Source organism: Amblyraja radiata, chromosome 3 (genome assembly GCF_010909765.2).
Source record: "Amblyraja radiata isolate CabotCenter1 chromosome 3, sAmbRad1.1.pri, whole genome shotgun sequence".
In the NCBI taxonomy this organism is placed as follows: domain Eukaryota; kingdom Metazoa; phylum Chordata; class Chondrichthyes; order Rajiformes; family Rajidae; genus Amblyraja; species Amblyraja radiata.
In genome coordinates this window covers 43360239-43384095 of record NC_045958.1, presented here as the reverse complement: position 1 = coordinate 43384095, position 23857 = coordinate 43360239, and the positions used below count along the sequence as shown (strand labels likewise).

General features: G+C 41.4%; 2 protein-coding genes across 5 annotated transcripts in view; both read left to right on the top strand.

Moving 5' to 3' along the window:
- Positions 1–1313: 1313 nt before the first annotated feature.
- prxl2c (peroxiredoxin like 2C) lies at positions 1314–11803 on the top strand. Of its 2 annotated transcripts, XM_033017713.1 has the most exons (6): positions 1316–1533; positions 4675–4743; positions 7682–7735; positions 8489–8594; positions 9585–9716; positions 10622–11803. In XM_033017713.1, exons 1-6 carry the CDS (start codon positions 1336–1338, stop codon positions 10747–10749), a joined length of 687 nt encoding a protein of 228 aa, XP_032873604.1. In that variant the 5' UTR covers positions 1316–1335; the 3' UTR covers positions 10750–11803. The 2 variants fall into 2 exon arrangements, with proteins under 2 accessions (XP_032873605.1, XP_032873604.1); XM_033017714.1 differs by lacking the exon at positions 9585–9716 and having other exon boundaries at positions 1314–1533.
- Positions 11804–13971: 2168 nt separating this feature from the next.
- The window catches only part of cdc14b (cell division cycle 14B), a 125545-nt gene continuing 115659 nt past the window's right edge, over positions 13972–23857 (top strand). For all 3 annotated transcript variants that reach the window (XR_004411370.1, XM_033017707.1, XM_033017710.1), the window contains exon 1: positions 13972–14180. Coding sequence is in view for 2 of the 3 variants with exons in the window: in XM_033017707.1 (XP_032873598.1) it covers positions 14063–14180 (118 nt within the window). In the remaining variant the exon portion in view is untranslated. The remainder of the gene's footprint in view (positions 14181–23857) is intronic.

Genomic DNA, 23857 nt, shown 5'->3' with positions numbered 1-23857 from the left:
AGGTGGGTCGTTCCCTCACGGTCCCGGTGCAGTGCTCCCGCCGCTCCAGTCACCGTGCTTCACGCACACAGCAACGTTTACAAACCTCGGCCTCAGCTCAAACCCGTCCGCCCGGACCCCGGCATCTGCTACCACCGCTGGCCCCCTCTCCCTCCCTTCTCTCCTTCTCTTCCCTCCTTCCCTTCCCTTCTTCCTCTCCTTCCCTCCCACACACATCACGCACAGACAATCAACACACACACAACTAACACACACACACACAACTAAGTTAAGATGGGGTAGAAGCCCAAAGGGTAGGATGGGGCTGAAGCCCAAAATTTACTGCCTGGACTGTTTTTTTGCCAATGGTTTTCCAGGATCTAGTTAATTAATTATTATTATTTTTTAATTTCACAGTCACTAAAACAAGTGGTATTGTAACTATGTACTTTTCAGAGGTGATCTACACATTTTGTTTATTACTTGTAGGCTTACATGTATGCAATTTTATATTAAAATGTAGCTTAGATCTGTTTGGTCCATTAACTCGCAGGTACTTTTTTAAGCGCACATTTCGATTACTTTCCATTCTACCATAGAGATGTAAAGTCTATAATAGACTTTATTTGTATTTCTATGATTCTACACATTGGCTGGGAACCTGGGGCTCACCAAAATTGTTCCCATTTGGGCCCCGCACCTCCTAAGGCCGTCCCTGTGTGTGTATCTTTATAGTGTGGGTATACCTTGGGCAGTGGGCAGGTATACCCACTGGTGCCAAACTGTAACGGCCCTGTAAAGGTGCCAAACCAGGATGCATCACCCATGGTCAGGGGGGTCTACAAATACCTTTAAAAATAAATCGTTCAGGCTGAATACAAGAATCCCTGGAACTGTTGTCCTCAAGGTGCTCCATAAATATGTACTGAGCTGTAACATCAAAAATAGATCAACAATTGGTCACTATCTCATGTGCTATTTGTAGAATCTGTATAAATTCCTTACTGCATTTGCCACTCATAAAGGAAGTAACTAGACCAAAGAATTTATTTGAAGTATTTGAGGTACGAGAGCATTAAAAGAATAACATTATTTCCTGTATTACAGAAAATTTATATCATAAATTACTAATTTGTGTTCAGCAACATATTATCAATTTGAAAGGAATTGAGGTCTGTAAGACTTTACCCAGCCAAAATCCTACAGAAGGAAATTAGAAACTTTACACTAGTATTTCTTAACAAGTTGATGATGACTTCCGTGTGCTCTGTGCACTGGGTGTAATTTGATGAGGACTACTGGGCAGGACCTTTCATGTTTAAAAAAATCGTGACGTCTCTTCTAAAAATAACCATTATGTCGACAAACTTGGAGAAGACGCTGGGGGCTCCCCAAACCGTGCAGATTGCAAGGAGCCCCCAAAACCAACACGACCTGCCTCCAATCGCCAACATCAAGGCTGCTAAAGACTGTTTTGTTGTCAATTGTTATGGAAGAAAAATTCCATTCCCAGCTCTGTATGAGAAGACAAAAACGATTCTGGTTTTCCTCAGGGTAAGAGAGCCGGAGGAATGTTGATGGCCTCAGGCCTGGTTCGAAGATTGTGTTTGGCTGGGATACAGCACAGCCATTGCAGAAGTTCAAAGTTAACATTTTAAATGCTGGGGATTAATTTCACATACATTGAAAAATGGGGATGGCAAGGAGAAATTTTACTGCAGCATTTATCATTCACTGTATGGATTTTCCAAAAAATTCAAATGTATGAGGAAAGTATTAATGTTAGCAATGTTACAGTAGGTTGTACTTTTTCCTTTAAAAATGTGAAATAACTTAGTGTGCGGTTTTGCTTTGGGTTGTTTACCAGAAATCTTGTTTTCTTTTTGCAATTAAGTTAAGAAAACACAGTAATTGAAAGTATGAGGGGGTAATTGCACTACTATTAACTAATTGATTATCAATACATTAATATTGATTTATATTCTGAGGCACTGCTAGTGGGTTTTTTTTTAGTTCTATCCAGGCAAATCATACCATATATGAGTGCATCAGCCTGTAAAAGAAAACAGAGTGCAAAATATAATCGGACTCCTATTTATTGACAGTAGAAATAAGGAACTGCAGGTAATGGTTTATAAAAATTGACACAAAGTGCTGAATAATTCAACGGGTCAGGCAGCATCCCTGGAGAATATGGTTAGATGATGTTTCAGGTCTGAAGAAAGGTCTTGACCCAAAACATCACCTAATAAATGTTCTCCAGGGATGTTGCCTGACTCGCTTAGTTACTCCAGCAATTTGTATCGTTTTTTGACTATTTATTCACTATATATCCACCTTCAACACCATAATTCAAACCAAACCCATCTCCAAACGACTGGACCGTGGGTTCAGCACATTCCCATGCAATTGGATCCTCAACTTCCAGACCCATAGACTGCAATCAGTAAGAATATGTAACAAAACATCCTCCATTGAAAATTCTCAACACTGGTGACCCACAACGCTGCCTTCTCAGCCCCTTACTATACTCCCTATACACTCACAACTGTGCGGCCAAATTCTGCTCCAACTCCATTTATACCACTATAGTGGGATGGATCTCAAATAATGATGAGATGGAGTACAGGTAGGAGATGGAGAGCTTAGAATCATGGTGTCAGGACAACAATCTCTCCGTCAATGTCAGCAACATAAGAGCTAGCAATCAAATTCAGCAAGTAGGATGGTGGACACAACCCAGTCTGTATCAATGGTGCTGAAATGGAGATGGTCGAGAGCTTCGTTCCTTGGTGTAAATATCACCAAAAAAAAATTATTTGTCCAACCATATTGATGCTATGGTCAAGAAAGCAGTAGAACACCTCTACTTTCGCAGAAGGCGAAGAAAATTCAACATCTCTCCAATGACTCTTACCAACTTCTACAGATGTACCATAGAAAATATCCTATCCATATGCATGAGAGCTTGGCATAGCAACCGTTCTGCCTAAGACTACAAGAGATTGCAGAGTTATTAATGTAGCCCAGTCCATCATGCAAACCACCTTCCTGCACAACTCTATTGATGCTGCACGCTGCCTTGGGAAAGCAGCCAACATAATCAAGAACTACTCACACCCCAGTCATTCTCTCTTCCCCCCCCCTCCCCTCCCATTGGACAGTCAATACCAAAGCTTAAAAGTTCGTACCTCCAGATTCAAAAAAAGCTTCTTCCCAGTTGTTATGAGACTCTTGAAAAGACGGTTCATATGTTAAGGATGAATTCACCATCTTCTAATTTACCTTGTGCAGCTCTTACACTTCATTTTAGCTATAAATCTTGATAGAATGTTAGAGCCACTGGATGGTAGCAATTATGGCAAGCTTCCTTGTTTTATTACATAGGTTTGATAGTGGTCTTCTTAAACCAGGTGGGATCCTCAAATTGGTGTAGTGAGAGGGTAAAAATGTTTGTGAATATGCCTGACATCTAGTTTCCATAGGTTCTGTGGAAACAGCCGGAGACTCCATCCGGGCTAGTTGCTTTCTTTTCCGTGGGTTCACTCTTTGGAAAGCCGATCTGATGTCTGCCATGGTGACATTGGGTACAGGTGCAACTAAAGCTGCCAGGGTGGATGATGTCCTTCCACTGACAATCTCTAAAAATGAGCCATTGGGGGAGCATGCATTGTTGCCAGCAATACTGCCCAATTTCACCATAGCCTGTTATAGCATGTCAGCTCTGCCACCAGTGACTCTGAACCTTGCATGGTCTGGAGTTACCTCTTGGCATCCGTGCTGGCTTTGAGAAGGTCATACCTTGATTTCCTGTATAGGTTGGAAGTAACTGACCTAAATGTCTCAGACTAGTTCCTCACTAGCCAGTGACGCTCATGGTTTATCCAGGGTTTCTGGTTGGAGAACACTCTGATTGACATAATCGGCATGCAGTCCTCTACACACATACTAATGAAGTCTGTGATGGCAATGCCATTGAATCCCTGAAAACTACTGTGAGTCCCTACTCATAGAGGTCGCACACAGGAGCTCATCGGTTTCCACAGACCAGCACTGTACAACTTTCCATTTCAGATCCTCATCCTTCAGTTTCTGCTTTCATGCAGGGAGTAGGAGCACAGACTGATGGTCAGATTTCAAAGTGCAGGTGGGGGATGGAATGGTAGGTGACTTTGATGAATGTGCAGCAGTAGTCAAAGATGTTTGGGCCAATAGTGGGATAGGAGACGTGCTGATACTATTTTAGTAACATGCTTTGTTTAATTTAAGTTAGTTTAGAGATACAGCGTGGAAATAGTCCCTTCGACCCACTGAATCCATGCCAACCGGCAATCACCGGTACACTAGCTCTACCCTACAAACCAGCACATCTTTGGGGTGTGGGAGCAAGCCGGATCACCCGGAGAAAACCCACGTGGTCACGGGCAGAACGTACGTATTTCATACAGGCATCACCCGTAGTCAGGTTCAAACCCGGGTCTCTGGCATTGTAAGGTGGCAACTCTATGACTGCTCCACTGTGCTGCCCTCGAGCTTGGCTTAGTTGAAGTCCCCAACTATGATGAACAAGGCATTAAGGTATTTCATTTCAAAGCTATTGGAAGTGGATTTTTGGCAGTGGGCTATTGGACATGTTAATTGAAATGTTATTCAGGGTTATTAAAAGAACAATGGAATATTGACATTATTTTTCAGCATTTTCTGTGCTATACCTGCAGAGAGTATGTGGAAGATTTAGCTAAAATTCCGGAAAAATCTCTGAAGGTGAGATCATTTACAAATTCATTTTGCTTTCTAAGATGTAACATAATGGTTGATGGAAATGTTTCAACCTGATGTCTCATTTCCATATTACCCAGAAAAAATGTACTTTCAGAGATGTTGGAATGAAGGAGTATGCCTTCATTAGTAAGTGAATTGGGTAGAAACATTGGTACACTGTGATGCAGCTCTACAAGCCAGTTGGAGTTCTGAATGCAGTTCTGGTCATCCAGCAATAGGAAGGATGTCATTAAGTTCAAAGAATGCAGGAGAGAAGTTCAGTTCATTCAGTTGAATGAATTGAACTTGTGGGCTTTGACAGAGGGAAAGGCTGGATAGGCCAGGAATATTTTGCCAGGAATGTAAGAGGTTGCAGAGCGACCCTAAGTGAAGTAGACAAAATTATGGGGGACATGGAAAAAATGAAAGCTCACAGTCTCATGCCAACTTGATAGGCATGCACAAGGTGGACAGAAGGGCCTGTTTTCTGCTGTATGACTATGACTGTCGGTTCAGTAGGCTGCCTTTTTTTAAACTACATTAACATAAAATGTACAAGAAACTCTTTTAGGAACAGTTGGTGGAATAAGCCGTTATCTGAAAGGCTGGCATTTATTATCTACTGCTATTGATTCCAAACTGAACAGATAATTGAAAGCCAACAGTAATGTTGGGAAAGGAGACACATTAGTGCAATCCACTACTTTTGTGGTTACCATTCTGATATCCAAATTTTATTCCAAATGCATTTACATTCATCAAATAGTGTGGTGGGTTTCATATGCCTCTAGACAATGGGTCTAGTAATTAGACCACAAAGAAACCAAAGGGATAATGGACTGTTCCTGAGCATACAGGAGGGAGAGAGGATACATCTTTTCAGCAATAAAACTTAGATGCACAGGCACTATATTTGTCAATTAGCACACAGATTCCCATAGTTTCGTTTTATACCTGTATTTTTCATTTGGAAATGCGCAAGAGAGGAAGATTTCCTGTTGACTAATACATGACAGATTTTGAAGGTAATGTATCTGTCTGGCGGGCAAACAATATATAATGTTCCAGGGTCTTTGAACATATAGATTTCTTGAATGAGAGTCAACATACATTTATAAAAACAATTATATCAACTGATCTCAGGCTAAAAAATAATCATGAATTGAATTTTACCCATTTTGGACCAATCAATATTGAGAGCTAATTAAAGTCAACCAGTAAGTAGTAGCGAACAAGAATTGAAAATGTCTGACCATCGGTCTCTAGTCAGTAAATTTACCCCAACTACAGATGCCCTGGGCAGCAGTTGTGTGTTTGTAGTTGATGTTTTTTTTAATTAATGTCAAAACCTTTTTATGGCGTAGTATTTTTGAAAATACAGGCGCCTGTTAACGCCTGATTAAATGTTTATGTTTAATCAACGCGGTTTCCAATTACACGCTGCTTTTCAACAACGAAACCCCACGTAAAATGCGAGGTGCCCATCCTAGGGTTTTGGAAGATAAAGTCACCAGAGCTCACTACTTATGAAACAAGAATTGCAGATGCTGGAAAGCTGAAATAAAAACTGAAAGTATGCCAGCTGCTTTGAAAGCTCACCCAGAAAGTAAGTGTACGCATCCAAACAAAACTGTGATGCCAGCTGCTGATAACCGAACCCACCATGGTCCACAAGTGAGCGAAGATTGTTTGGGTGAGATAACGTAATAAAGGGCATGTCCGACTTGGGCGACTTTTCAGCAGACTGCCTGCGATCTTTAAGCTCGAGGCACCCGCCTGAAAAACCGCGAACTGGATCGTCAGAGGGGAACACACACACACACACACACACAAACACATCGCAAAGGCGGGGGGGGGGGGGACAGAGAAAGCGGGGGAGCACTGTCTGAAATTCACACGGTGCAAAGCCAAGGTGATACAGACACACACCGTGATGAACAGGAAGGTTAAAGATGGCTAGCACAGTGTATGGTAACTTCTTTAAAAGAGCGGAGAGGGGAGAAGGGGGGGAGTGGAGAAGGGGGGAGAAGGGGAGGAGAAGGAATGGAGACACTGTTAAGAAGCCAGACAACTTTTAATAAACCAGAAATACACAGTTGTGAAGTTTGGCGGGCATTTAACATTACCGGTCGGTTTTCCTTGGTTCTGAAAACTCGTGCTTACGTTTTGGTCCCCCCAATGAGCCAATGAAAATGCCCGGTCAGCAAAGGAGATTAACTAAAACTACCTGCTACTACCTCGACTACCTACAACGACATGGTGACCCCACTAACACTGCACCCACGCCTATAAAAGTAGCGATTTTCTCCAAGGCGCCCAATTTTTGGTTGCAGAAAATTTTTCAACATGTTGTAAACTTTGCTGCGACCATACTGAGGCGGCGACTAGTTCCCAGAATGCGAGAACTCCTCTCGACCATGAAGGAGACTCACCAGAGACCACCAGTGAGCATGTGGCGATCATGAGGCGAGCGCAGAGTCTCCTGCACTCACCTAAAAAGTCACCTAAGTGGGACAGGCCCTTAAGCATCCATTAATGAAACCAATGCTTAGCAAGAAATTCATAGCTGAGGGAGGAGAGCATTGAAATTATCTGAACATGACTCACCATTATAAGGAAAGAGAACTCTAAATAGCAAAAAAAAACACAGAAGAGAAGTTTGAAACACTTAAGACTCCAGAAAAATAATCAGCATTCTTCTTTTTATATTTTTCATGCTAATAGGTTCTCCGACATCTCAGTGAAGCATGAACAAAAATAATTTAACATTTTATTTGTACTTAGTGACAATTCTCAATTATTAACATTTAGTTTTGATAGCTTTCAGATCTGGCAGCATTTGATATGTTACATTATATATAAATTACTGAATAAATTGGATTTTCAAGATGTCTAGAGCTTTACATGAAGGTTACTAAATTATTCAGTTTGTCTTTCAAAGGATGCTGATGTCAGACTAATAGTTATTGGACAATCCAGCCATGACCACATACAGGTATGTATAACTTAAGTTGTTATTCAATTCATAATAATGAAAACAAAGTACTTACACAGGTTACTACTTGTGGATTTGAAGGAACTGAATGAGCAGGTAATATATGTGCAGGCAGAGTATCCTTGAAGTCTTGGTAGTTAAATATTTGATGGTCAAGAATAGTATAACATAGATACATGGAAAAGGAAGTATGCAACGGGGACGGGATGGAAGTGTGTGGGGGGGGGGGGGACGGACGGGGACATGGTAAACAGGTTAAAGTAGAAAAGGTAGGCTGGTGTGCAGCACACACACTGCCAGAAATCTATTAGGCTAAGTGATCACTGCTGTGATTCAGGTTCCAAGTAATAAAAGATTATTGCTCAAAGATTTTCTTCTGCATGCCATGGGAGAAAATCTCAGATATAATCTATTTCAAAAAGCTTTTCTTTAATAAACGAGGCCAGGCTAAATTTTAAGTGGTTTTCATTTTATTTATTCACCTTAATCTTCCTAGTATAAACTGGGTGTTGCTGACCTAAACAAAATATCAATTGCACTTGATAAAAGCCATACGCTTATTCAGCTGCAAGAGGTGGTGAGTGCATTGGTACTTCAGATACCACTTTGGTCAGTAAACAGCACCCAGGAATCAATTTTGTAATTCTAGCATCAAGCATGGCATGCATTTTATTTATTTGCGCTTCTAGCATGAAGAAATAGGTTATTGCCTCATATTAATATTCTCATTAAAAAAAATTATTTTGCTTGTAGGACTTTTGCACACAAACTGGATACACTCATGAAATTTATGTTGATCCAACCAGAAGCATTTACAAAAGTTTACAAATGAAACAAGGAGAAATTTTCCATCAAGCAGGTAGTGTCTTAGTTTAATGAGTTCTATGACATGGTATATACTATCCATTCTTCAACAATATTGGCTACTGCGCTGGGTCTGAGTGAACATGCAGCGCCTGTGAATGAAAGTTCATGGAGCTGACAATTTATATTCTTTAAAAACCCTGTCCCATGATGCGAGTTTACCCAAGAGCTCTCCCGAGTTTAAAAAAAATCAAACTCGTGGTAAGTACGTAGAATGTACGTAGCGGGTACGTCGGAGCTCGTGGATGTCTCGTAGCGGCTCGTAATGCTAACGGCAGGTACTCGGGAAATGCGGACACTAATGAAGTTTTTTCAACAGTGTGAAAAATTTCCAAGAGTAAAAAAATACTTGTGATGAAGTACAACGAGTTTGATTATTTTTTTCAACTCGGGAGAGCTCTTGGGTACACTCGCATCATGGGACAGGGGCTTGAGGCTTCAATAATATTCCAAACAAGTTGGACAATGAAAATCAAAACAACTGCAGATGCTGGATATCTGAAATACGAATAGAAAGTGGTGGAACCATTCAGCAGGTCAGGAGGCACCTGTGGAAAGGAAACCAAGTTAATGGCTTAGGTTGATAACCCTACATTAGGTAGACAATGGCACTCCCCATCAATATTGTTCTACCCAATCCTCTGGATACAAGGTGCAATGGAAACCTTTGCTGATTATTTTTCCTTCCCTATCCTAATCACAGGGAGTGACACCATGAAGATGTCTTAACACATCCACCATTCAATGAGGGCTGAATTTCAAACTTTCTAACTGTGCATGGCTCAATATCAGAAATAATATTTAGTTTCTGAACCACTGTTGAAAGCAGCAGATTTTATTTTAAGCACAAAGAAAACTAAGAAGCTTGTTATACATCCAGAGGCCCTATCTATTAACTATCTTTTGTTGACATTTATTTGTTTTGACAGTAAATGGATCTGCTTTACTCATTTTCTATTCAAAATGATCATGCTTCTTTTATTAGTAAGGAGTGCCCATGTTAAATCAAGTACATTGAATGGAATCTTTAAGAGTGTGTGGAGTGCAATGAAGAGCCCAGCATTTGACTTTCAGGGTGATCCAGCACAGCAAGGTGGAGCATTCATCATCGGACCGGGTGAGCTGAGCTAGATTTCTGAACGATGACGGGTTTTTTTTATTCAAATGTAATGGTTTATCAGAATTTTATACAGTGGAAAATAGAACATAGAAAAATGTCTTAATTGTTTGTATGGAGAAAGTAAGTCATCAACTATCTTGCAATTATAATAAACAGAATATTCATACAGAATTTGGTGCAGTATTTAAAAATCACCCAATGGTTGGAAATGAAAGCACACTGCAGCTTTGAATTAATGTTCAAATGTAATCTCCTTCCCTTCTCTCATGCAATAGTTTTGTCAAAGTTGATTCCAGCTTAATTGTGCTTTGGTTGTACCAACATTTATAATGTATCTCATTCACTGTCACTGGGGCAATGCAGGATGCATGGATATTAATTTTCAAACTGCAGTTTCGCGGAAAGAGATCAAATCTGCTTTAATGGTGTTAATTGAAGGATAAATATTGTGCAGAATTCTGAAAATAACTCCTCTGGTACAATGGAATCTTTTGTGTTCACATAAATGATAAAGCCTCAGTTTAATGCCTCACCTGATATCAATAATATTACAATATACGATGTGTCATGGTGTGAACAGCTCTGTTATGCATGACAATGATAATGAATACACATTGTGAGAGCTGTCTGATTAATATTTACACATGTACTTTTCAACAAGATGTCAATAGTTGATAGCAATAAAACAGACAGATTACTTCCTCTCCTTAGACCAGAGAACTGAGCTCTTCCAAACTGAGATAACATACTTATCTCATACAACAGAAACTGGTTTCCATTTCTCTCCGTTAGTTTTTGCATCGTATTTCAGTCTTTTTTTTAAATTAAGATTTACAGTGAATAAATTTCAGCTGATAAGGAGTCTTACTGAACACATCAGTGATTTATTTTTATTTCTACAGGAGATAAACTTCATTTTGGACATCTTGATTTAAATAGATTGGACCATGCTCCTATCAACTTATTACTGCAGCTGGCTGGAGTTAAAACAGTGGACTTCACCCATAAGGCAAAGATCATTGACATTTGAAATGGTATTGACAGAAATTGAAAACTAAACTCAATTCTATTTAACACACACGTTTACAGCTTTTAAACAACTCCCCTGACTCTCAGTCTGAAAAAGGTTTCGACTCGAAACATCACCTATTCCTTTTCTCCAGAGATGAGCTATATTTCTGAACGATGAAGAGTTTTTTATTTAAATGTCATAGTTTATCAAAATATTATACAGATGCTGCCAGAACCATTGAGTTATACCAGCATTTAGGTGTAAACCAGCATCTGCAGTTCCTTACTACACTCCTGTATTTGTAACAAGATTTATCATGCTCTAGGTGGTTTAGGTTTTATAAGCAATGAAATACTTAAATTACTAACATTATGTTTCTGGTACAAAGAAAAAAATGCAAATTGAGGCTTGATAGCATAGAGTCACTACATATATATATGTAATGAATGGATTGGTGCTGATCATCAAGTACCCATTACACCAAACCTACCTTATACACCCAGTGTTCCTATTATTCTGGTACCATTTGATCAGTCAATCGATCTCCCTCCCATACTCCATCTCACCTTGATCTGTAATCCGCGCAACAACAGTGGTGTCATCGTCAAACTTGAAGATGGAATTCGAATAGTCACGAGTATAGAGTGAGTAGAGCAGTGGGCTGAGCAAAGGTGCTCCCGTGCTAATGATTATTGAGGATGAAGTGTTGTTGCCAATTCGTACAGGTTGTGGTCTGTTGATGAGGAAGTCGAGGATCCAGTTGCAGAGGGAACTTGTCCCTCAACTGAAAAGCCTGTCTCGCCAGCTAATTACCATGGCTGAAATCATAGTGTGCACTCCCCAGGATTTGTAAAACTCCTCTTCAATTTAATCAATTTGGTTTATTCCACAAGTTTTCCAACAATGTGCGCAATAAGAAAATAACTTAATGTCATGTGGGGTTTTCCAATATAGAATAAAGAAGTTGCTGTTCAGTACAAAACAGAGTGCAGATCAGAACTGCAGCAGCAGAAAACTATTTGGAAATTAAGTAATACAGAGGAAATATTGGTTCAATATATGGCCAGTGAAATTAAATCTATGTTAGTATCTTGATTGTGTACCCATCTATACATTTTGGCCCCTCTAAAACTTTTGTGGTCACCAATTGTGACAGATAGACAAAAATGCTGGAGAAACTCAACGGGTGAGGCAGCATCTGTGGAGAGAAGGAATAGGCGACATTTCGGGTCGAGACCCTTCCTCAGACTGCTATTGGGTGGGTGGGGGGGGGGAGGAGGGGCGGGGAAAAGGAAAGGAAGAGGCGGAGACAGTAGGCTTGGGGGAGAGCTGGGAAGGGGAGGGGAAGGAGGGAGAAAGCAAGGATAAATCACTTTGCAACAGATCTGGACCTTTGTAAGTCTGGAAACACACCATGTGATAATAGTTTCGTACCCGATGGGTTATGAGTCCAGCTAACGTGCCTTTTATAATGCCTGCACACATTAACTTCACAGCAGCTAAAAAATAGTAATTTTCTAAAATGTATTAAAACAATTTTATTGTTCCTGATATTTGCAACAGAGTCTGAAATTAAAAAAATTCCCACATGATGGGAAATTCCTATGCATCCACAGAACTGGAATAGATAACGATAGTAATTTTTTTAATTTGCACATTTTAATGTGGCAAGTTGCTTCAAGCCATCTCAAGAACATTATGAAACAAAAATCAATGCCTTACCAATTAAGAAGATGCTGGGCTATGTAACCAAATGTCGGTTAGAGACAACTTCAAGTATTTTAAAGATGAGAGATAGGCAGAGACAGCAGGTTTAGAGAAAGATGTCTAGGCTTGGCTGCTGAAGAGATGTCAGTGATACATTAATTTAATCAAGGAATTATCTAGAGGTCAGAATTTGAAAATTGAAATTTGAGGAATTAAAGGCCTGGTGATATTGGAAGAGGTTAGGCCAAGGAGGAATATGAACACAATAATTATTTTTTCCAAAATTAAAGTATTAGTTAACTGGTACCCTATATAGGTGACTGGAAGTAGGATGCAAATCCACATCTGTTCACTTTGCCACATTTATTTGATGCAGTGCCCTGTTGGCATTTAGGTCATAAGGTCATTAGTGATAGGAGCAGAATAAGGCCATTCGGCCCATCAAATCTACTCCGCTATTCAATCATGGCTGATCTATCTCTCCCTCCTATCCCTATTCTCCTGCCTTCTCCCCATAATCCCTGACATCCATACTAATCAAGAATCTATTTCTGCATTAATCTATCTCTTGCATTGAATTGGCCACTGTGTGTGGCAAAGAATTCCACAGATTCACCACTCTCTGACTGAAGAAATTCCTTGTCTCCTTCCTAAAGGAACATACTTCAATTCTGAGGCTATGACCTCTAGTCCAAGACTCTCCACGGGTGGAAACGTCTTCTTCACATCCACTCTATTCAAGCCTTTCACTATTCAGTAAGTTTCAATGAATAACCCCCTCATCCTTCTAAACTCCAGTGAATACAGGCCCAGTGCCTTCAAACGCTCATCACATGTTTAAGGCATAATTGCTCAACATTAGCTTGTCACTAGCAGATTTCGGACACGTTGACCTTATTTTGTGCCGAGATTGGATGCCCAGCAGACAGTAAGGGCAAAGTAGAAAATAAGCCCATATTTCTCATAGACGACCCTTGAGATGTCTATATTTATAAAAACAAAATAATGTCAGCTCCGACATTTGTTCAATGCCACTGAAAATGCTGGTCATTATATCTCCAACTCTTCGGACTCGGGTGTCATTGGCATTTTGGAAACATCTATACGCTTCTTCCCTCACCAGTAAGACGGCTTTGCCCATAGCAGCACCTTCACAACCCAATCCAGTTTATGCTGCCTGCCCTCACACTTAACATGCCCAACATCCCCCTCGAGAAAAATATAACAGGTTGCCAACCCCTTGGCAGTGATGTTCCGGGCGGCCCATCCATTTCGAGGAGGCACGTCGCGCAGGCAGAGAGAGTTTGGTGCTGTAGTTTGGCATGTTTTCTTTGGAAGGGGCAGGGAATCGGCTAACTTGCGCTGCCCTTGTGCCGGCCTCTCCTGTTCGCGTCACTTAGCCAGCGCAACGCAGCGGGCAGGAGCGGCGGGGAGAAGGAAGAGGAGGAGGAGGCGGCGAGAGCCCGACGCTGCAGCAGCCAAACCCGCGGCCGGCTGGAGTGGGGAGGGGAGGGAGGGGAGGGGAGGGGGGGGGTCCGGCCGCTGCCGACGCTGCTGCTGCCGCTCTGCATGGGCATCCACCACCGGTGGGTCGCCGGTGTGAAGCGGGAGAGCCCCGGGCGTCATGAAGAGGAAAAACGAGAAGCGCAGAGGGTGCGTGTCGAAGCGGCGCTCGGTGAGGAAGAAGCCGGAGGAAGAGCAGCAGGCGGCAGCGGGCAGCGATGTTTACATCCGCCTGCAAGGTGAGGCGAGCAAGTGCGCTGGCAGAAGAGGAGGAGAGAGGGAGGGGGAGAGATAGAGGGAGGGAGGGAGAGGGAAGGAGAGAGGGAGAGGGAGAGATAGAGAGAGGGGGAGAGATAGAGAGAGGGAGGGAGAAAGGTGGAGAGGGAGAGAGACAGAGGAAGAGAGATAGAGGGAGAGGGGGAGGGGGGAGAGGGAAAGGGGTGGAGGGAGGGAGAGAGAAGTGAGAGAGGGAGAGAGAGATAGAGATAGAGAGATAGGGGAGAGGGAGAGGGGGGAGAGAGAGAGAGGGGGAGGGGGGAGAGGGAAAGGGGTGGAGGGAGGGAGAGAGAAGTGAGAGAGAGATAGAGATAGAGAGATAGAGATAGGGGAGAGGGAAGGAGGGGAGAGGGAGGGAGAGGGAGAGAGAGAGAGAGGGAAGGGGTGGAGGGAGGGAGATAGAGAAGGGAGAGAGAGAGAGAGGGAGGGAGAGGGAGGGAGATAGAGAAGGGAGGGAGGGGGAGATGGAGGGAGGGGAGCGCCGTCGCTTATTGTTGCCGGTGGAGCTGATGCAGGGACAGCTGCTAATATGAGACAGACTATAAACAAGTTCTGTGGAGAGACAACTGCTTCATCCATCTTTTATGCATATGTATATATATTGTTGCTTCTCCTCTCAACTATTATTAAAATATCAAGCAACGGTCACCGACTGGAAGGCAAAACAAATGTATTTTATTTCAAATATATAAATGCCCATCCCACTGTATTTCACAGCAGCCAGTCCAATGGCCCGTTACAGTAATCGAGATGGATCACAACAAGGCAGTTGAAATTTGTAGCTGGGAGTCATTTGTTTTGTTTATGTTGCCAAGGAAGCGATTATCTTCCTGAATAAAACTAATGAGACTTAAACGCCGGAAGAGTTGGGCCTGTAAGCACTCGGCGCTGTGTATTTTAAATCCGTGGCTAAAAATGGGGTTGTCATTAACTGTCTGTTTAAATGAGGGACGTGTCCAGGGAGATCTTGCTACTGTGACCATTTTGCATGGACTGGATGTACATCTATCATGATGTTTGCTGTGAAAATCATCCGTTGCCTTCTTTGTGCGCAAACATTTCACCGAAGTTTTCTGCAGTCTTATTTAATGACGTTTTTCATAAGTAATGATTTCAGATGCGAGGGAAATGTTGCATTTTTAAAGTTTGAGAACGAACGATGTTTAAACCTCTCCGAAAATAATTTCACCAAAGTAATAATGCCAGTCAAGAGTAAGCTGATAAATAACTTCCGACACATCGTGTCTTCCATAAAGGTTAGGACAGCAAAATGGAGTGACCCCGATATAGTTATCCATTCAAATAATTGTACCATGTGAATGATTCGTTTGCTATCAGGACCACAAGATCGATAATCTAGATATCATCTGCTTTCCTAATTCTTTTTTTGGGGAAGATAATTCTTCTTTGCTCAATGATGAATGGACGATTGGCACATCGGATAAAACTTCATCCCTGCATTTATCCTGTCAGGTCCTGGTAGAATTTTGTACGTTTAAATGCGATAATTTTTCATTCTTCTGAACTCGGGAGTATAGGCCCATCCTGCACAATGTCTCTTATAAGGACAGGCCATTCATCCCACAGTCTTCCTTTGTCAAGGAGACAAAACCAGTCACAATATTCCAGGTACAGTTTCACCAGTGCTCCATTTAATTACTGTAAAATGTCTTTAGTCACACCCTTTTGCAACATGTGAAGTGCCTTCCTAATTGCATGTGGAACCTGAGTACCATCAGTTATTATATCACTGACAACCAATGTCTTTCAATCAATTACCATTTTAAAATATTCTGGTTTTAGATAGTCCTAGTATAGAAGGGGTGATACTGGGTCTAATCTCTGGGAAAGTCACTGGCAAGAGAAGCAAATGAGGGAGAACATTTCAGAGATTGTGAGCACAACTTATAAATGATTAAGGAGAAGGACAAAGTTAGACGAGAAATTCAAGTCCAAAATTGAGGGAAGGCTAGTTTCTATACGATAACATAGAACAAAAAGTTTACTGGGAGCAGATACTTGCAGGTAAGTCTACAGCGACCAGTGGAAGACTTTCAAAAATGAAAGCGTGAGAGTTCAGGGCCAACATGCTCCCGTAATAGTGATGGGAAGGCTAACAAAGAATCACTAAGACAAGGGATATTGAGAACTGGATAAAGGAAGATGGAGGTGGCTAATGGCATTTTTACAGAATGGAAAAAGGGTGAGGCTCTACAGAATGTGCAGATTGCCACTTAAAATAGGGTAATATTAATGGCAAGTGCGTAAGTAATCAGGGAAAGAGTCGCTTGCAATTGGTACCAAAGTGATAATCTGTGTGTGGTGCCAGGGGAGGTAGGTAAGGTCTGAAATTAATATTTCAATTTTTTTCACTAAGTAGGACATTGCAGTTCTGGGAGGAAGATTGTGGAATACTTGAGCAAATTTCCACAGGAGGGGAGAAGGTATTAGATGTATTAGCGAGCTTTAGAGTGGTTACATTAAATCCCTTGGGCCCATTGTGATATATCCCAGGCTGTCATAAAAAGATTACTGAAGCTCTGAGAGATATTTTCTAATCTTCTCTGGCAACAGAAGTGCCAGATGATTGGAGGATAGCAAGTCTGGTACCTTTATTCATGAAGAGCAGCAGGGATAACCAGGGCTAATTATGGGATATTGAGTCTAACATCAGTGGAAGGGAAAATATTGGAAAACAATTCTGCTGTATAGGATTAATCTACTCTTGGAAAATGCTATCAGTGATCGCATTGCTTAGCAATGGCAAATAATGGGATTTTTCAAAGGAGTGCCTAAGCATGTCAATGAGTGTAGTGCATTTAATGTTGTCTACATGTATTTAAGTAAAGTCTTTGAAAAGGTCTCACATGGGAGACTGAACAAAAGTTAAAACCCATAGGATACAGGCTAATTATGTAAATCTGAAATAGTTTTGGTGATAGGAAGCAGAGGTTGGAGGTTGTATATTTGATTGGTAGTCTGTGACCATTGGTGCACCACAGGGTTCAGTGCTGGGATCCAACATAGATGAATGATCTGGATGTGAATGAAGATGACCTGAATAGTAACTTTGCAAATTACAACAAAAATTGGTGCAAAGAGGGCAGTCTTTGCATACAGAATGGTATATATGAGGTGGCAGTCTAAAAAGGCTAGGGTAGACACAGCTAAGTGATAGGGCCCAATAAGTGGTAATGAACAACATAATCTTGGTGTACATTTCCAAGGATGCCTAAAAGTACATTATTTATTGGAACTATGTGATTACATTGGAAATAGTATGGAGGAGATAATTGGAGGAGATTCATTGTGATGTAGCTTTGAATGGAATAATTAAGATAAGAGTGGTACCAGATAGGATGGATGGATTTATTTTTCTTGGAGTAGAGAAGACTGAAGAGGGATCTCTGAGGTATTCAAAATTATGAGGGGCATAAATAAGTTAGATAGTCAAAAATGTTTCCCTTTGCAGAGATGTCCAAAAGATTTAAAGGAGATTTGAAGGTTTTTTTTCACCCAGAGAATGATTGCAATCTGGAATGTTCTGCCTGATGTGATGGTGGAAATAGGCACTATCACAACATTTAAAGAGTAGTCAGATGAGCTCTTGAAGTGACATAGTAATTAAGGTCACAGGTTGAGTGCTGGAAATTGGAATTTGTATAGATAAGTACTTGATGACAAACGTGGACTTCCACAATACACGTCCCTGTGATTCTTTGATTCTGTTGGCTGCATTATACTAGATTCCATCAGCCTCCACTTAGCCTGTCTAGCCTCCTGAAGCCTCCCTGGATCTATCTCACATACTGTCATCTAGCTTTGCGAAATCAGAAAACTCGGATATATTAGTTGGGAGGGGGTGACTAGTGGCAACTCCACCAGTCACAGCTACCCAACTGAAAGCTTTGCCATGTACTGCTTCTAAAAATCTAATTCCCTGTGCATGTCAGTCTATTACCCTTATTGCATGTGCCCTCATTTAATAGCCTTGTGGCATGTTATCAAAGGACCTGACAATCCAAACGTACCACAATTTACAAAATGTATAACATTTTTATCCATTTGAATAAAACTGTCAGATCAAGGATTATGATCATGATCTATATTCATTAACCGTATTAAATTCTCAATCCTGATTGTTTTTCTGTTTTGAATCAACATTGAATCAATCATCACCATTAGAGGGTGCTGTATGCATCCCGGAATTATTAACACGGGTGGCTGGCATGAATTACTTTAATGAGGGCCAGAAACCTTATGCAGAACTCTAAAAGAGTAGAATTCTTTCTCATGCGCTTTTCTACTTGAGCATGCTTCCTGTTTTTACCATGTGGATTATTTATTTTCTATTTAATTAAATTAATCCCAATATCGAATCAATTCATTATGTTGCTATATAGGTCTTTGCATACAGGACAAATATAAACAAGGATACGGCGCAAAATTTTCCAATCCATAAAAAATCTGCAGAACATGGTATCATGTGAAGTCTATTCTCATTCCCAGAAGCATGTATTTTTTCGAAATCTTTATCTCAAAGTCTCATCAGAGAGTACACTCCCAGGGGTATGTGTTAATCTATGGGCACCCGGTGCAGAGGGGGGAAGGATGGGAGGGAGGAGTGGGTCTCCCTGTCGGTCTGCTCCTGGGCCTGGCTAAGATGGCCATTCGCGGGTCCAGGCAGCGGGCAGTCGATGGCCGCACACCAGTTGCCTGCCTGCCCCTTTTCCGGGGTTACGTCCGAGCTTGTGTGTCCCTAGAAAAGGAACACGCGGTGTCCATGGGGACTGTGGAGGCCTTCTGTGCACGCTGGTCACCACAGGAGGTTGAATATATTATCGATAAGAATGTTAATATTTTAATTTGATAATTTTGTTTAAGTGTTAAGAGGGAACACGTGGTGTCCATGGGGACTTTGAAGGCTTTCCATGAATACTGGTCGCCGTTGAAGGTCGAGTGTTTTGTTGATAAACAGAACACTCGACCTTCAACGGCCATTCGTGGGTCCAGTTGACGTTGACGTTATTAATTTGACGATCATTTGTTTGTAAACTGTCAGCATAGGCAGTCTTTGATTGTGTTAATACTCTATGTTTATTTTTATTTTTTGAATAAAAGTAGTTTCATAATTTAAAAAAAAGGGGTATGTGTTGTAACAGCTCATGTCATTGCCCATTCCTAGAAATGATACATGGTAATCAGTATTTTTTTGCTTTTCCCAAGTAGCAACTAATTCCATTGTAAACCACCTATAACATTGAAAGATGCTTCCACGGGCTTCCCCTCTGATCTCTAGGTTCTGAGATGGCTAAGTTGTGGGAACAACATACTCTGCCAGAGGTGGGACAGGTGGTGCTTGAGAAGGCATTCATGGCGACTGGATGGTTGTCTTCTTTCTGCTGGTTGCACTTAGCCTCCTGGTGTTAATGTCGGAGAAACTCTGGAGCCTTCCTGGATGCTTCTCTGCTAGTTGAAAGATCACGGGTCAGAGATTCCCATGAGCGACAAGATTTCTGAAATGGGTTTTTTTCTCTCCTGGAAATTACTTGCCACATTCTAGGTGAGAATAGTGTAGACACGGGAGACTTCAGATGCTGAAATATTGAGCAAAAAAAACAGACAGCTGGAGGAACTCAGCAGTTCAGGCAGTATCTGCAGAAGAAAATGAACAGACAAGATTTCGGGTCACGCCTGCTCGATTCATCTGAAGGCGAGTCCTAACCCGAAACGTTGTCTGGCCATTTCCCTCCACCGTGCTCCCTAAACGGCTGAGTTCCTCCAGCATTCTGTCTTTTGCTCAGAATAACGTACATTTTAGGAGTCTGGCATCAGGTATGCAGAAGCGTTCCCCTCCCATTCCTAGTAACCCTAGTTGTGAGTGCGATCAGACCTTCAGTGCTTGGCCAAGGAGAGGAGGTCATTAGTGGAGCTCACATATTGCCAGTGGATTTGGGGGATTCAGCAAAGGCAGTAGCAATAATAGCTCTCCAGTACTTAAAGTGTCTGCTGTGCATGGACCATGCCTCTGCACATATGGTACTGAGCACCAAGCCATTACTGCTTCTTTCACCAAACGGTATTACCATTGTTACTTTCTGATTAAATTGAATGGCCTTTACATTTTACATTCAACAAGTGGGTTGGGACTGCTGCTCAATAGATCTTGAGGTTAGTTTAAGCGTTTGGACTCCAAACACTTTTCCTCCCAGTTGCTTGAAACTGCTGGATCATTAAAGCCTGTGTTGAATTTTATTATCGACATCTGCCCTTGCTGAAAGGTGGCTCCTGAGTATGGGTCTTGATTATCAGGGGTTAATAATATGTGTGGGGGCAGTTTGGCAAAGGGACCTTTCCTTTGATTAGTTTAGTGTAAGAACCATCCAAGTCAATTAGAAAATAAGCACGTTAGAACAATTTGCTGAAAGAATCAGCAATGGTTTAGGACCCAGTATCACATGTGCATTTATGCAAGTGTTGTCAGCATATTGTAATTTGACAGATAAAGTTGTGATCATGGATCTGGAATGGAGATGCAAACATTATACAGTTTTCTACTGAACCTTTGGATTAACTCCACTCATGGGGAGATTGAGAAAAGGTGACGTATTGCAGCGAAAATGATGGAGACAAGCTTTGGTACAATGGCACAGCCTTACCTGACCCCAGGCAGCACTGTGAATGGATTATATCCTTGGTGCATGTGTGAGAGTCGTGGCTTGCATGCGATTGTGGAGGAGACAAAGAATAGTGATGATTTGTTTAGGACAGACCTGTTAGAGAAGGATCTTCCATTATTCCTCAATTTATAAAATTAAAGCTTTTTATGAGGTATTCAGAGATCTGCTAACTACATTTTTCTTGGACTTGCTGTACAGTGAAAACCCTATTCAATCTACATTTACAATTCAGGAAGCAGCTTTTTGGCCACTGGGAGGAAGTGATTGAGGATAATTGCTGTGATGACATTCCCTGTGCCAGACAGCATAAGGATCCTACTGTAATTACTGACATTGGACCTTGAAAATGGCCATGATTATAAAGTTATGTTGATTCAGCTGGTTTTATCCAACCCATTATGTCTCCTCAGAGCAGCAATGTCAATGTTGAAACATCTTTGAGGTTCTGGGCTATGATAGTGGGACAATGTTCAGCTCTGTCATTGTTGGGTCTGTCCATGAGGGTCCTGATGTCATAGTTCAAGCAAGGCATATAGGTTCCACAAACCACATCAAGCCTTGTAAATAAATTCTAAAACAATGATGTGGGTTTAAGGCCACCTTAAATAAGGTGAGAGGCTGAAGGGTTTAGAGAGGAAATTTGAGAGCTGAAACAGAGTACACCCTGGCAGAGCATTTAGAATCAGAAGCAGAGGAACAGTGGGGAGCTATGGGGTTGGAGGAGATTATAGTGATGGGGAACGGTAGGAAGGGGATTTGAAAATAAAAATGTTAAACATAACAAAGAGACACAAGAGACTGCGGATGCTGGGAAAACAACGTGTTGGCGGATCAACATCTGTGGTGGGAATGGATGGATGATGTTTTGGGTTGGGACCCTTCAGACTGATGGATGGGGCTGTGGGGGGTGGAAAAGAGAGGTGGGGTGGGGTAAAGCCTGGCAAGTGATTAATGGATTCAGGTTAGGTGGTGGTGGGGGGGGGGGGGGGGGGTGTTAATTAGTAGATGGATGGAGATATTGACTAATGCCCCTGTCCCACTTATGCCTCTGTCCCACTTAGGAAACCTGAACGGAAACCTCTGGAGACTTTGCGCCCCACCCAAGGTTTCCGTGCGGTTCCCGGAGGTTTTTGTCAGTCTCCCTACCTGCTTCCACTACCAGCAACCTCTGGCAACCACCTGCAACCTCCGGGGCCGACACGGAAACCTTGGGTGGGGCGCAAAGTCTCCAGAGGTTTCCGTTCAGGTTTCCTAAGTGGGACAGGGGCATAAGGCTAGATGTGAAAGGGAGACAAATGGGTGACTAGAACTAGGTATATTAGGATCTGTGGCAGTAAAAATTATATGAGCTCAAGTTTTTTTTGTTTATAATGTGAAAGAAATACACAAAATACTTGAGCAGCATCTCTGCAGAGAAGGAATGGGTGACATTTCGGGTCAGGACCCTTCTTCAGTCTGAGTTACTGCAGCATTTTGCGTCTATCTTCGGTGTAAACCAGCATCCGCAGTTCCTTCCTACACTTATGAAAGAAAGGCTGGTTGAACATATGAGTGGTGGAGTCTCAAACAATGATTGAGGGTGGCATCAGCAAATGAGCTGTAATGGAGATGGAGATACATAGATATTTTTACGAAAGCAGAGGTAGTTGGTCATAGTCAAGTAGTGGGTGTATGTCAGGAAGTTCTCAGTAAAATAGGAAGGTTGGAGGCAGTCAATTATATTATGTCACTATTGCTGGAGAAATAACTATTGATGACTTAATTTTTCAAATTGAGATATTTAAATATTTCTGATGTAGACTCATCCACCAATTTCTTGGCCTAAACATAATTTGCAAGCTATATTTTAAGAAATTATTAAGCTTGAAGATTTTTGAAATTTTGCATCTTGCAAATAGAAAATCAAATAAGGGTCTTGACTCGAAACGTCACCCATTCCTTCGCTCCAGAGATGCTGCCCGTCCCTCTGAGTTACTCCAGCATTTTGTGATCTACCTTAAATCAAATAAGGTAGTGGTGTATTTATTTATATCTTAAGTTGATTAAAGTTCAATTGATTCACATATGCGGATAATAACTATTCTGTGTCTGATTGTTCTGCTAATGCATGAGAACTCTTTTTGCTATTAACTCCCTGTGATTGTTCATTTTGATCATCTCATCAAAGGGAGTGGCCCAGATAACACACTTTCAACTACAGACATTGGATGTCATTTGTCAAGAAGAGAATGTTGTGATTACTTTCATTCCCAGATTACTGTGATGGCAATAATGTGAAAATAAAGAATTTCTGCGATTTAGAGTCGATTCCTTTCTTCAGTGAGAAAGCAGTATAAGTATTAGGTGAGGGAGAGAATGTGTGCATTTGAGGGGGCAAGATTTGTGTTTAGAGTGTAGTAAGTACTTATTGCCGAATATTTCTAATCAGGAATTACACCTTATGTGGATGTTGGCACCCAATGTTGTGAAAACAATTTGCAGGATACCCACATTTTTGCTAAGTAATTTAGGATCATAATATAATTTTGTACTAATTGACTCTATACTTAATTTTAATGGTTAAATTCTTTCAATAATAATCCCACATTGAATATCACATTCTTGGATGTGCTCTCACTTTAAGAGCTAACCCAATAAGAAAAAATGCTGTGCATGATTGTCTTGGAGCTTGTTCAATGATATGCTTTAAGTGTGATTTTTCTGGCAGCATTGGCAGTAAGAGAAAAATTAATGTTCAATTTGAAAAATAGAAAGCAATTTAGTTTTAGGTGGCAGGGGAGGAGGAGCCATCTTGGGGAACGGCTGCTAACCAGCAGCCGTCCGTTTAATTCACTTTTTTTTGTAGTTCTAGTGAGTCCTGTGTTTTGTTTGTAGGAGAAATAGACTTTTTAATGTGGGGAGAAGGGGGAAACTATATTTCTAGGTCCCTACCTGGTCGGTGAGGCAGCTTTTTCTCCGGG

Bases quoted from the DNA above. Each gene is read 5' to 3' on its own strand.
- prxl2c (XM_033017713.1), top strand. From the start codon at position 1,336: ATGTCGACAAACTTGGAGAAGACGCTGGGGGCTCCCCAAACCGTGCAG. The intron at 7,736-8,488 runs GTATGTATAACT...TTTTGCTTGTAG, and splicing joins CCAGCCATGACCACATACAG to GACTTTTGCACACAAACTGG. The intron at 9,717-10,621 runs GTGAGCTGAGCT...TTATTTCTACAG, and splicing joins AGCATTCATCATCGGACCGG to GAGATAAACTTCATTTTGGA.